We start from the raw sequence: 14,516 nt of genomic DNA on the forward strand, positions 1-14,516 counted from the left end.
GAAATCGAGCTATCGAAACGCTAAATAATAAGAATTAATCCATGAAATACCTGAAAAATAGCAAAAGCTATACAGGTAAGCGGTCGATTGTTGCTTAGAGTTTCAATTTTAAATATGTCGATGCCCCATGTATCAGCATTATTGAGAACTTGTCCAAGTTGATGTTCGTGGGGTGTATCCACGCCATACTGTGGTAAACGATCACTGGTAAATGAATTTGTGTGCTGTAAAGGTCGTTTGAACCCAGAAATTTGCGACATCCGTTCGCCCATTCGTGGCGACCTGCTTCTACAAAATGTGCTCGGATTATGAGAATCTGAGTCATCTCTGCTGTATGGGATATCCAACTCCTGTTGTTTATCTATAAACAAAGCATTTGATTTGAAGACTTTATTTCTAAAAAAAATTACTCACCTAAGAAGGTCGAACAAATATACTCTGAAATCTGGTTGCCAGATTTACTAGATTCACTAAGATGCGATAGCTCTTTGTTAAGCATCCGTTTGAACTAAAATACACATATTAGAAGTATTGCATAAAAATTATCATACGAATAAGCAGAGATTCTATCATTTGCAAAGGGAGCGACGGAATAAACTATGTAAAATTTACCTTCAATGACGCCATGTCGGAAACGCTTCTGTGCGTTTGCACGGTTTCTAATTGATCTAGACACCAATCCAGCTCATCAATCGTTTCTAAAGCCAGCTTTATATACGATTCATCCCCTGGATTCGGTGCTTTGGGAATTGGTGTCAACTGAATATTGTTTCGTTTTGATCTACAAACCATTAGCAATTATTAAATGCAGTATTGTTCAGTAAAAATATATATATAATGCAAGCAACATAGATTAAACTGTAATTCGCTCCCTTGTCTGCAGTCTGGTCTAGTTATTCAACCAAAAAAATATGGCAGGAAAACATTAAATTCGATGTGTTAAAATTGTTTCGCGTTGCAGAGAGTAAAAGAAAAGTTAATGTATGAATTGTTCCCCCAAAATAATATTTTCTTTCGCGCGTCAAGATGCAATCGCTCATGTGACTATTTTGCTTCTTATTATCGCTAGTTGTTCGCTCAGTAACGACAGTGGTGGTGTCGTAAACAGCGAATTCAGTAGGAAAAATACTTTTCACATTTTCTCTTTGCTTTAAGAGAGCGACCGACCTATAAAGGATGCTGAATCGTGTGTAAATATGTATACAATAAAATATACTTACTTGGGTGGTGTAACATTTGTCAAACTGTAGAAGTTAGAGCGTACTGAACGTAGGCTGGCCAGAATTTGCGCAAATGGCGTGACGATCAGGTCTTCCATATGACTGAACCATAATATAATATTCAAAATCAGATTAAAAGAGACAGAAAACATAAATATTATTACCCTTGCTATTCTGTTTATAGAACTAAGATTATAACGAGTGTACCAAAATAATATTTCCGCTTTATCCTTCTATGTTTATTATTATTATTATTATTATTGTTATTATTATTATAATTATTCTTATTATTATTATTATTATTATTGTTATTATTATTATTCTTATTATTATTATTATTATTATTATTATTATTATATTTATTTATTCGGTTGATTCTAGGAGATTTAAACTCGCACGGGATCACTTGGGGTCCCCTCTACAATGATAATAGGTCCTTTTTACCTTTTTTTATAAATATAAAAAATAGGTATAGAATTCACTCAAACTTTAGAAAAATTTTCCGAGGCCGAATGTTATATACCAATCGATTCAGCTCGACGAACTGAGCAAATGTCCGTGTGTGTACGTGTGTGTATCTGTATGTGTGTTGTCAACTAAGAGGTAGAGATCTCAGAGATGGCTGGAAGGATTTTGATCAAACTAGTCGCAAATGAAAGGTCTCCCCGTCACCCTGGACGCTATTGAATGGTTTTGAGATCGGATGTTTACTTTTTGAGTGATACTTTTTATGTGATAGTTTTATGTCAAAATTTTCAGTTTTTTGACAGTATCTGTCACAATTGACCTTGAAAACAGAATATATTTTCAGACTTAGATTCTGCACGGTAATACCTATCCAACAAGCCATAGATTGTTAAGATCCGTCCATTTTTAACGGAGATATCGAAATTTTTGTGTAAGCGACTTTTTCCCCTAGTCCAGCAGTAGAAGTTTTGAGCGCTGTCTGGCAAAGAAATGCTTGGGAGCAACATAAAACACGATTTTTATACTGTCACATACATTTGTTTCTAAGTACCCAAAAGACTGTGTACAGCATGATATTTTGCCTCGGACCGATTTTAGCACGGTTCGTTTTTGGCAACATAATTGTTCGTATATGACATAAATAAACTAGATGATGGCAGCATTTTCGAGTTGATAACAATTCCATAATTATATTGATTTAAACTACTTACAGCAATAAATGCTGGAAGAACATAACAGCCATATACCATTCGAATCAGTTCAGTTTTTTCAAGGACGACCAGCTCTGTTTCAGCTTCATATGATGGGAATACCATTTCTGATAACGAAATGCCAACGAAGAGTAAATTTTCTTCGAACAATAAAAGGATCCTGGTGGGGTGCTCATCCTGAAGATATAATGAAATCAGACAATGATACCTTCATTGATAGAATATGGATGCGTTTGCTTTCGTTCCGCTACAAACTCTCATATTAATCAATTAGAAAGAATTCAGTATCGTTGTATGCGAATTACCTTAGGCTGCATGTATTCGACACATACAATGAGTCTTGAAGTTCTGAAAGTTCTGAAAGATCGCTTTTGGGAGCTTTTATTATGCCTGCTAATAAGATGGATGGTACTGAATCCTTTCTTTATTAATAGTTTCTAAAGGCTAGTCAAACTTCAATCTCAAACAAAATTCATGACAGTATATTCTAACCATATGTCACAGGAAATCAACCCTTCAAGTTATATTCCTATCGGTGACAGCATCCTAATTGTCACTGACTTAACTTTATTTTTCGACCTACTCTCGATGGAAATCCCGAAAATATTTACCAGTTTTAAATTTGACGGTAGAACTGTTCGAATAAATCAAATTAAAACAGCTTGCTGGGGATACGTTTGTTTCAGTTTCAGTTATATAATGATCTTGCAGTTGCTGAATTTGCTCTAATCATATTGGTTAGTTTGACAGTACTCGTTACACAATAGCAATACGCAATGCAAAACCAGTAGAAAAATTTCACATCACATAGTGATTAGAGCGACAAAAGACTTTGTTTTACTTCCAGCTGCTTGATGCTGAAGATGATGTTCATGTACCATTTTGATTAAACACAATCAACGCTTTTGGACATGCATTGAATTTATAGAATTAACACGAGCGCATGGTTTGAACACACAGCAGGCACTGCGTTTGAATAGCGCGTTTGAATTGTCATAGCAAAACCTGCACTCCTGTTACTTCTGTGTATGATATTCAAGCTAAATCGAGTAAATTAGTTAGTGTTTTCAAAGTCAAGTTTCGGTCTCGATTATCGTTTTCATTACCGCGTGTACGAAATCGCGGTGTTGTGCTTGCTTAATCCTTACCAACACATGTACGTACCAGTGTGGTTTATAATCCACTTCTGCTTACTACCTATCATTAGATTCCCGAAAATTAGAAAATCCATAATTCCTAGCGATTGGTGCACCTAAGCTCATATAAATTGACTCAAATTATCAATGCCTAACTTAAGTTCAACCGTTTGAAGGCATCATCTTTCAATACTCAGTTTGCATATTCAATAATTTCGCTAATTCACTCGCCCCTCCGTGCACTTTTGCTGATCACATCAGAAATGATTTCCTACATCAATTATTTGCGATCGAGTCATTAGTGATTTTTTTAAATTTATAAGTATAAGTAGATTATTTATCCAAAAATTTTGTATAATATTTTACTTATCCGATAATTCTTTTCATTATATGAATTTATGTAGATATTTTTACGAATCAATTTTTTTGTCATTTAGATTCATTTTACTCCAGACTATATTTTCTTGATTTCGAAAATAGTAACGTAGTAACGAAAAGATTGAAAAGATTTCTTTTTCTCACGTATATATTGAATAATGATCATAATATTTTTCATTCAGTCTATTGCTTAAGTTATTGTTTTTCAAACGTTTATGTTCATCTTTGAAATTTTTTTTTATCCTAGCTCCTAGTGTTTCTTTGATTTGTTATGATTAAAAAACACTCGTTTTATTTAGTGAAAATACTTACGTTCGGTCTGAGCTGGTGATTGTTGGAGCTTCCACTTCTTTGAGTCTAGAAAATTTATCAGTTCTTTGAGATAAATGCACGAGTAGCGTTTTGAGGGTTGTTTGGTTTGAATTACACAATACATTTTCAGACAAAAACGTTGGTGGTTGGGTAGTTGGAAAACATTTAACAGCATGTAGGCCACACAGGAAAAGACAATTATTGAAATGAATAAATAATCGTACTGTAACACATACTAAATTTTCCCAGATTTAGATCAATTTAGACAAATGTACCTTTCACTAGCGATACTGGAGTTTCTCGACATCGACTTCGGCGACATCTCGAAATCCGAATCGGACCGATACAAAAAGGATTCTCTTCGCTGAGGTAGATTCTGCAGTACCAATCCGGCGGCAGCCGCAGCTGCCGGTGATCCTCCTTCCAGCGGTGATCGCGAGCCTTGGCCATTTTCAACGTCAAAACTAAAATTATTGAGAAAACAGTTATGGTTGTAAAATATTGCAGACATTTATATCATTTTTCAAAGAATTTCAATAACAGTGTATTTCTACGAAAAGTTCTCCGATTGAACTACTGAGAGACACATTTCCGCGAATTTAATTTCAGATATTTCATTGCTTTATGAATCTGTTCCTAGGAACTTGTAAAACAATAAAATAAGTGAATGAAAGTATTCTGTTGGGATATCATAATGTTTTAATCACTCTATTTAGTACATAAATGATTAAAAACTAAACTGTATAAATACCTTAAAAACTGAATAAAAATCAATTTTTATTTTTATTTCATTATTGAGCTGTATACTCTATACAACATGCAATACAAACAAATTGAAATTATCAGTAATAATAATAATAATAATAATAATAATAATAATAATAATAATAATAATAATAATAATAATAATAATAATAATAATAATAATAATAATAATAATAATAATAATAATAATAATAATAATAATAATAATAATAATAATAATAATAATAATAATAATAATAATAATAATAATAATAATAATAATAATTAACATCAGTATTTTTATTTCTCATTATTATTGTTATTATTATTATTGCATTAACATAAATTCAAACCGTAAAGTTTTGTTATACATGTTGGAAGCTTCTTGTTACAGCTGATTCGATGGAATTTTACAGGTTTCTTTCTAACTACGTAGAACATAAACAGAAGATTTATAAATAGATATAAATTGACTTTTTATTTCTATTCTATTCTAAACCAGACATAGGCAAGTGCTTTCGACATTTCACCGTATCACGCCCTTTTCCTTTTTTAAGACATCTGGTTTCCAAAATAAACTTTTGGAGTTACAGGTTGATGACTGCAACTATTTATCAGTTCGCGAAATTCAAGTCTCGAAATAAAGAAATGTGTCAAATCTGGAGACTCTTTTTACTCAACCATCACTTCATTCAACCAACAATTTGTGTTTTGAAAAATTATGAATTCTTCGAAGGAGATCTTTATTATATTACTATTGTTTGATCTTGAAAAACTCAAAAAACTCATTTTCTCACTTTATGTTATTTTTCGTCTTTCAAGACTTTAATTTGTTTAAATCATACTCGTTCATTTTGTAGAAGCCGTTATCTATTGGTAGTATTTGCTTGTTTTGCGATAGTATTTAACAATTACCTTTAACTAGTAACTGCGAATTCAGTTATAATAAATTAGCATCTTCAGTGTGGAACATACTAAGTCGCACACGGATATTTCCATTATTAAAATGTATACTAACATGTTTTTCAAGAAGGTATACATTAAAAAATGATTTACCAGTCCTGGATAGCAGTATGGAATTTTAACACTTTTGCTCTATACTTTCAGAGCCGGAGGTAAAATTCGGATAAATTTCGACGCAACCAATCAGATATTGGGACCTTTTATTCAAGCATCGGTGTTTCTTCATGAGAAAAGAAAAAGCGAATTTTTTTATTGCAGGAATTCTTTTTTCAAGATTAATTAACACAGATTATTTTTATAAATTATGGTTTTTATTTATCCAATTCATTAAAACTCGATTTAGCAATAGCTTTTATTGACAGCCCTTGAGATACCAATGATTAACCCAAAACCAATTTTAGTTGTAGATTTGACCAATTACATAATACTCGAAAGTGTTTAATCATTTTGAATGCTAAACCTAGACTAAATTAGAACCAAGTGCTGACTTTTTGCATAAAATTTTCAACGAGAGTAATGATGGACAAAGTACACTTCCTAACTTCCAAAATAGGATAACGTAGCAGAACGAGTACAGAGGGGTCTCGTATAATGCGATTCACCGGGGGCGTGAAAAGCGAATCCGCGATAACGGGACCCCGAGCATATGAGATTTCGAATGATTGGGGCTGTGAACGGTTATCTCGCTTCGGTCGACAGATAACATAGAGCCATACAATCTTCGGCAAACTTGTTGTAGATACTTAGACCAACAATTTAGTGTAGTTTGACAAACAATTGGTTGAGAACTGCTCCGCTTTGAAAAGTACATGAAATAATACATATGAATTACAATAGAAAAAACAGTTTGAACATGGTAATTTGAAGGGGAAAAGGCTTGCTTTTACCCCCAAATTTATGCTAGGTGCACATAACCATTTTCACTTAAGTTTACGTTTCGTCTTCGACTCATCAGTGCGTCAGCAGATTATGCTGACGTAAAGTTAATGCTATTTACAAGACAGTTTTTTATTACACAAGAAGTGTAACGTCTAAACTGACGTCTCGAACGAAACAAGTTTCGGCTTACTGGCCGTACAGATTGTGATAATTTGAAGGGGAAAAAGCCAGAACGACCAGTAAGCCGAAACTTGTTTCGTTCGAGACGTCAGTTTACACGTTACACTTCTTGTGTAAAAAAAGTGTCTTGCAAATAGCATTAACTTTACGTCTGCTCAGCGGATTATGTTGATCCGGGGGTTTGCGTCAGCATAATCTGCTGACGCACTGATGAGTCGAAGACGAAACGTAAACTTAAATTTGAACATGATATATTGCGAATATTTTATCATCTGGAATCTTCAAACAACTCTTCAAGAGACTCAAAGTTTATTAACAAGTTGAAAGTATATTCCGGATTCACTCCATCAGATGGAATTAGTTGGCTTGTTATGGTGCAAATTTCAATATCAAAACTATGCTCTAGTGCGAAAACTAAAAGATTTAGAGCGACTTTGTCTTTTACAAAAATGTTCGGAATGTAGCGCTCTACATCATGAAAATCATATTAGTTAGAAACTCACCCACTCAATGGCGCTAGGATCACAATTTTTCCAAAGAAAATTGATTCTATTATATCTTTACAATGGATGTCGAGTTAACAATATGGAGCCCAAACGACAGTACCATTTTCAAGGATTGCTCGAATCAGTTCACAATATATAGCTCCTGAATTATCACACATTTCAGATATGTCGTAATTTACGTTGTATTGAGTACTAGCGCATATGCTATGCGGAGAGAACAAATTTTATACTGAAACACTCTCCATTTTGCAGTGAAAGATCTTCCAAACAACTTTCGAGTAAACGAAACGAGTATTCTGATAGATACTGTAAACATTACGGTACACAAGCTAATCCTGGTAGAGTGATTATTTTTAGACACATTTATGTTTTGCACATAATTTATGTTTTGCACAGAAACTGATTCAGGACCACCACCTTTCCAAATAATCAAAATCGTAATCCAACTTTATGGTATTAAATGCAATATAATTTTGTTCACGCTTTTTTCAATGCGGCTCTGGTGAGAAAGTTCTCAACTCATTTTTTTTAAATATCACTTTTAGTCTCCACAAATACAACAAACTCTCCGAAGTCAGTACAGTTCTATACTATTTTAAATTTATAAGAGTTTTCCAGACATGTTGATGAATTGACGATCGCTATAAAATAAAATTAAAAAAAACTATACATATCAGGTTTCATGTATCTATCATTATATCTAGTAATACAAATAATTAAAACATTAATATAAAGTTCGAGTTTCACTCTCCCAAGTTCCTTAGATTTCAGCTGTCGATAGCTTATTCATGTTAATAATCTAGTAGCTTACTAGCGCCTTCTAAGAAAACAATTTTCGATTTGTCTATCCTCCACCAATTTATTGAAAAACTGATCGATAACATCACTCTCGTAAACAATTCTGATTTTCAGTTACCAAAGACTACTTTGTAGATACAATAAAAAATGTTTAGTCAATCATTTAATATGTATTGAAACCCTAGAACAACTTCTCGAAGAAACCATCTGAATGGAGAATTTTCAGATACTATTCACACTATTTGATCTGTTAGGAACTCCGTAACATTCTTTCCCAAAACACCAGCATTCTATATCATCAGAGTTTAGAGATATCACATTATGAATTTCCTATCGTCAAATTGTTAACTCACTAGCGCCATTCGGTGGACAAGTTCTCAACTAACATGGTTTTCATAATGTATACCCTGACATTCCTAACAACCTTCCAACAAAAAAAAATACGGTCTATATCATTAAGTTTTTTGATAAGAGCATAATTCTGATAATTAAAATGTTTATTCAAGTACACTTACTACATCTGATGCAGTGATTCCGACTTAAAACATTTGCTGTTTGACAAACTTTGAATTCTCGCATTCTTCAAAATACTATAATTTGCGAGTTACTTGAAGCTCAAAATTGTTTTGTGTGTGTTAAGCGAATGATTTACATCATGCATTTTTAAAGCTCCCCTGGCGGAACAGTTCTCAACTAATTGTTTGTCAAACTACCCTAAATTGTTGATCTAAGTATCTACAACAAGTTTGCAGAAGATTGTGTGGCTCTATCTGTGGACCGAAGCGAGATAACCGTTCACAGCCCCAATCACTCGAAATCCCATATTCTCTGGTTTTCCTGCAATAACGAATGCCGGCAAAACCGTATCCGCGTTGTACGAGACCCCACTGTACTTAGGAAAGATTTGCTGCAACGATTTCATCGTTGGTTTAGTGAGCAGTGATTCAATCTTGAGCAGCTACGTAGTGTTCGTACTGCAGAGGAATACGCGCAACAACTGGAGCTAGTGCTACCAACGGAAGAGCAGCTTGGCGCGGCGACTCTTGAAGACGGCTGGAGGAATATAAGATCCGCCGTGAGTAGCACTGCTTCAACCGTACTAGGTACGAGGTTATCGAATCGAGGAAATGACTGGTTTGGCGGCGAATATCAGCAGTTGGTCGAAGAGAAGAATGCAACAAGGGCGAGGATGCTACAACACCGCACTAGAGCGAACGAGGAACGATACAGACAGGCACGGAACAGACAGAACACGGTATTCCGGAGGAAAAAGCGCCAACAGGAAGACCAAGATCGCGAAGCGATGGAACTGCTGTACCGCGCAAATGATACACGGAAATTCTATGAGAAGGTGAACCGCTCACGTAGAGGCTTTTCGCCACAGGCCGAAATGTGCAGATATACCAGTGGTAACCTTCTCACGAACGAACGTGAGGTGATCGACAGGTAGAAGCAGGACTATGACGAGCATCTGAATGGCGAATCACAGGATACAGAGAACGACACAGGAATCAATCTGAGCACCTGATCTGACGGAGATAAGCGAGGAGATCGTCAAGCTGAGGAACAACAAATCCGCGGGCAATGACCAGTTACCAGGTGAGCTGCTCAAACATGGAGGAGAGACACTGGCTAAAGCGCTGCACTGGATGATTTCTAAGATTTGGGAGGAGGAGATTCTACCGCAGGAATGGATGGATGGAGTGATATGTCCCGTCTACAAAAAGTGCGATAAGCTAGATTGTTGCAATTACCGCGCAATCACATTGCTCAACGCCGCCTACAAGGTACTCTCCCAAATCCTTTGCCGTCGTCTATCACCAATAGCTAAGGAATTCGTAGGGCCGTACCAAGCGGGATTTACTGAAGTCCGCGCCGCTACGGATCACTTATTCGCGATAAGACAAGTACTCCAGAAGTGTCGTGAATACAACGTACCCACGCATCACTTCAAAGCGGCATACGACACAATTGATCGAGAACAGCTATGGCAGATCATGCACGAATACGGTTTCCCGGATAAACTGACGCGATTGGTCAAAGCAACGTTGGATAGAGTGATGTGCTACGTCCGAGTATCTGGGACGCTCTCGAGTCCCTTCGAATCTCGGGGAGGGCTACGGCAAGGTGATGGACTCTCTTGTATCTTGTTCAATATTGCCTTGGAAGGTATGATTCGAAGAGCGAGAATCGACACGAGTGACAGGATCTTCCGAAAGTCCGTACAACTTTTTGGCTTCGCTGACGATATTGATATTGTAACACGTAACCTTGAGAAGATGACGGAAACCTACATCGGACTGAAAGCTGAAGCTAGGCGTATCGGACTGGCCATAAATGCATCGAAAACAAAATACATGAGAGGAAGAAAAGAAACACTACGCCTCCCACCACGAATATTGATAGACGGTGACGATATCGAGGTGGTTGACCAGTTTGTGTATTTGGACTCACTGGTGACCGCCGAAAATGACACCATCAGAGAAATACAGAGACGTATTTTGGTAGGGAATCGTGCGTACTTTGGACTCAGAAAAACCCTTCGATCGATAAAAGTACGCCACCGCACGACATTGACCATCTACAAAACGTTCATTAGACCGGTTGTTCTCTATGGCCACGAGACTTGGACTATGTTGGCAGAGGACCTACGCGCCCTCAGTGTTTTCGAAAGAAAGGTACTGAGGACCATCTATGGCGGAGTGCAGATGGAAGACGGAACATGGAGACGGCGTATGAATCACGAATTGCAACAGCTGCTAGGAGAACCACCCATCGTACGGACAGCTAAAATCGGACGTCTACGATGGGCTGGGCATGTCATAAGGATGTCGGACGACAGCCCAGTGAAAATGGTTCTTGAATCTAATCCGACTGGTACAAGAAGAAGAGGAGCGCAGCGAGAAAGGTGGATCGATCAAGTGGATGGTGATACAAGAAGCATCCGTACCTTGAGTGGCTGGCGACAAGCAGCCATGGACCGAGTTATGTGGAGACGTATTCTTGATACAGCAAAGGACACCCCAGGCCTATAGCTGTTAGGTGAGGTAAGTTAGTGAGCAAGAAGAGCTCAACTACATCTCGATCGATTTGGCGAGTAAAATAAAGGAAAAAGGCCTCAAGCATTGGTTTGGTGTCTTCAAAAAAACTTTGCGCCCGGGGGGATGCACCCTTCACAGCCAACACCTTCTAGATACGTCACTGAGTGGTAATAAAGTTGACTTAACCGAGAAGAATATCGTACCAGTAATTCTCTCAATCAATAAGTATTGTACATTCGTTATGCGAAAGTTAAAAGACGACAAAGGATGCTGTTACATGACGATTAAAAACTTAGGATACTAAGATACTCGATGAAAATAAATTTTCAAATAGGACTACCAATTATTTCGACGACTCAAACTACGAATTATTTCGACTCAAACTATCAATTATTTCGACGATTCTCACATAGTGTAACGTGAGGATTCTCTAAGTGATCTACATTGGATTCGAAATAAGAATTTCAGAAGACATAAACGAGAGCTTATTTCGAAGATCGATCAGGTCTAAAACATAGCTTCATAAATTTACACACGTAAATTTAAAGGTAAAACAGGTGAGTCATTTGTACTAACTTGTTACAAGAGTTATTACAATCGTTAATCAGAATTGAAACATTTTTGCTTAGTATGTATCAATTTAAATTGAATAACTGAATTATATGCCCACTTATTTGTTATGGTTGAAGAGAATCATTAAAATTGATCACAGAACCGTTTGCAAAGTTTTTTAAAAGTTTGCTATTTGCAAAGTAATATGGCTAAGGAGGTCTGAAGTATAAGTTCTTTTTATAAAATTGTTCTTGTATACATGGGTAAACTATAAACATAGTGTGCTTTAACAATTCCAATACAAGGTATTTTACTCATAAACCCTGTCTCAGGCAGACATACGTGAAGAAATATAAATATGCAAATCTATATATTCACAAGTTAATGCATTCAGCAATGTTAATTTATTTCCAGGCCGTGTTTGATCCCAAAAAGTATATACTCATAGCTCATATTACTTTTCATATTTATTAATCCCTGATAATGAAGTATCTGTTATCTCAATTCAACCCATTGCAATAATTCACACGGAAAAGTTGGACGCTCTAGTCATCATAGTTTCAATACGGCTTCATAATAATTATGCTAGGATTGTGAAATTGATTTCAGTACAAATCGACGGTGGTAGACAAACAATTATTAAAATATCGCCCTGTCAGTTGAAACAATCAAAATACCACAAAAGAAATCGTCGGTCAAGAATTAATAGCAGAACTATCACCATTTACCATTTAAAAATGCTCACTAATTTTCATTAAAACAAAAACGCAACTGTTAAAAATCCAATACACGTGCATTAACGTATTCTTCAATCCATCTGTTGGTACTCTTTTTATACCTTCCGGTGGTGCGTCGCCTTCGACTCAGACTAGTCCTGGACGTACATCGCCGAATACGGGTCAAACTCTTGCGTGTGGCAAAGCGCGTCTCTTCTGCCACCGAACGTCCCTCATCGGTATTAAAAATGTCTGAACATATCGAGGATGAGTCCTGGCGACGTTTGTCATAAATTTTACTCGTTGCAGATGAATAAAACGTATCACTTTGCACGGACACGCACAGTTCTTCAAGTGATGAGTTAAGATTTGCTTCCACTATCGTGTAGTCACTCAATTTGTAGTTCTGGCGGTCGTTTGTCGCCGTAACTGTCGTGGATGTCGTTAAACCATTGTGACTGTTAGTTTTTCTTTTGTGTGTAAATCCACGAAACAAGGAAAATATTACAAATACAGCAACAATCATATCATTGTTTGTTGATGTTATTCAAATGAAAATTATTATTTATGTTAGAGCACGAATTAAACGTCACCAATGCTGTTTTTGCATGACTTAGATTTAGATTATTTTAATTTTGCCACTAGCTAATTGCACTAGACGTGCTAATGCAAGTGCAAAAGTAGAAGGTGATAGATTCTTAGAGCTGCATTGCCCTCATTATCGGAGCACTAAGCTGCACTTCGTAAAACATGAAAAGAGAATTATGCAAGTTTACTTCCATCAATTCTGAAACCGGCTTTAAACTTCTAGGCTGAGTTGACGGGTGAAGAAAAGGTAATATTTCAGAAAAACGATACACTTAATAAAAAATTTTTGAAAATCCCGGCACAGTAAAGAGACTCTTTTAAGCACAAATGTGTAAATAAAGCTATGGTGAGCCTTTGAAAATAGTTCCTACTTCCATACTAAACAAGTACGCTTGCCCAGGTTCTATGATCAATCATTGTTGTAATTTGTTAGGAGCGCAGACGCTGGCAATGTTCCTCCGGTTTGTCATAACACATACATATGCATGAATCCAAGTTTGGTACTGTGGGCTGAGGCAGCATTGTTTAAAAATATGTTGAAGTCTTCTATATGTGATGTGACAGTATTCGAAGCAGATATGAAATTTGTCATATTTAAGATATTTTAAGAGGGGTTTAATCCGTAATATAAACCTATTCATATTAATTTAATGTTTTAGATATGTTATAAGAGGTTCGATATAAAACTTAATCTTAATGAAAGTGTAATATATACTCAACTATTAGCAATTTAGTAAGAAATAATGGTGGGTGTTACACGTTTTTTTACGAAGCTCTTAGCGAGTTAGAAGAACAGAATAGTTTTCTTCGTACTTCAACCACTACAACTTGTGGCCCTGTTCAGGGATTCCATTCCGAAGCGAATACCAACAATCGAAAAGGTTTCACAAACACTGAACTTTTTTTTTATATAATTCTCATAGATACAGATTAAACGAAGTTAATGTGGTTCATTTGAAGTGAAAAATAAAGAACTTCATTTTATTGTATTTTGGCATTATGCTACGAAGATTTCGGACAGTACAGACCAATTTACAAAAAAAAATTACTGTAAATATTTATATTCCTGACCCACAGTTTACAGTCTTTTATAAATAAAGTTCATGCAACAAGGATAACAACAAACTTTGACTATGACGAAAAACAACTACTTCCATATTTATAATATGCACATCCGATGAAGAAAGCGTTTTCCTGATGATTTTTTCATTTTACATTTAAATAAGCAACATGTTACTTTCTGATATGTTTAGATAGCGAAATCTGTCCACTTTATGTTAGTGTACATACACTTCTATGTGAATGTGAGTACAGCAATCCGCTGG

The 14,516-nt window shown here is 35.9% G+C and overlaps 1 protein-coding gene across 8 annotated transcripts in view; it reads right to left on the bottom strand.

The window, feature by feature from the left end:
- LOC131425091 (cAMP-specific 3',5'-cyclic phosphodiesterase) overlaps positions 1–14,516 on the bottom strand; it is a 111,113-nt gene that overhangs the window by 14,013 nt on the left and 82,584 nt on the right. For 6 of the 8 annotated variants that reach the window (XR_009228941.1, XM_058586676.1, XM_058586680.1 and 3 more), the window contains 6 exons: positions 4,500–4,688; positions 4,225–4,287; positions 1,221–1,322; positions 613–781; positions 415–508; positions 51–361 (listed from right to left, as the gene is read on the bottom strand). Coding sequence is in view for 7 of the 8 variants with exons in the window: in XM_058586676.1 (XP_058442659.1) it covers positions 51–361; positions 415–508; positions 613–781; positions 1,221–1,322; positions 4,225–4,287; positions 4,500–4,688 (928 nt within the window). In the remaining variant the exon portion in view is untranslated. Of the gene's footprint in view, positions 1–50; positions 362–414; positions 509–612; positions 782–1,220; positions 1,323–4,224; positions 4,288–4,499; positions 4,689–12,725; positions 13,804–14,516 lie in introns of those variants that run through there. The other 2 variants (XM_058586675.1, XM_058586674.1) reach the window with 2 other exon arrangements.

The sequence above is a fragment of the Malaya genurostris genome, chromosome 1 (genome assembly GCF_030247185.1).
Source record: "Malaya genurostris strain Urasoe2022 chromosome 1, Malgen_1.1, whole genome shotgun sequence".
NCBI lineage: Eukaryota > Metazoa > Arthropoda > Insecta > Diptera > Culicidae > Malaya > Malaya genurostris.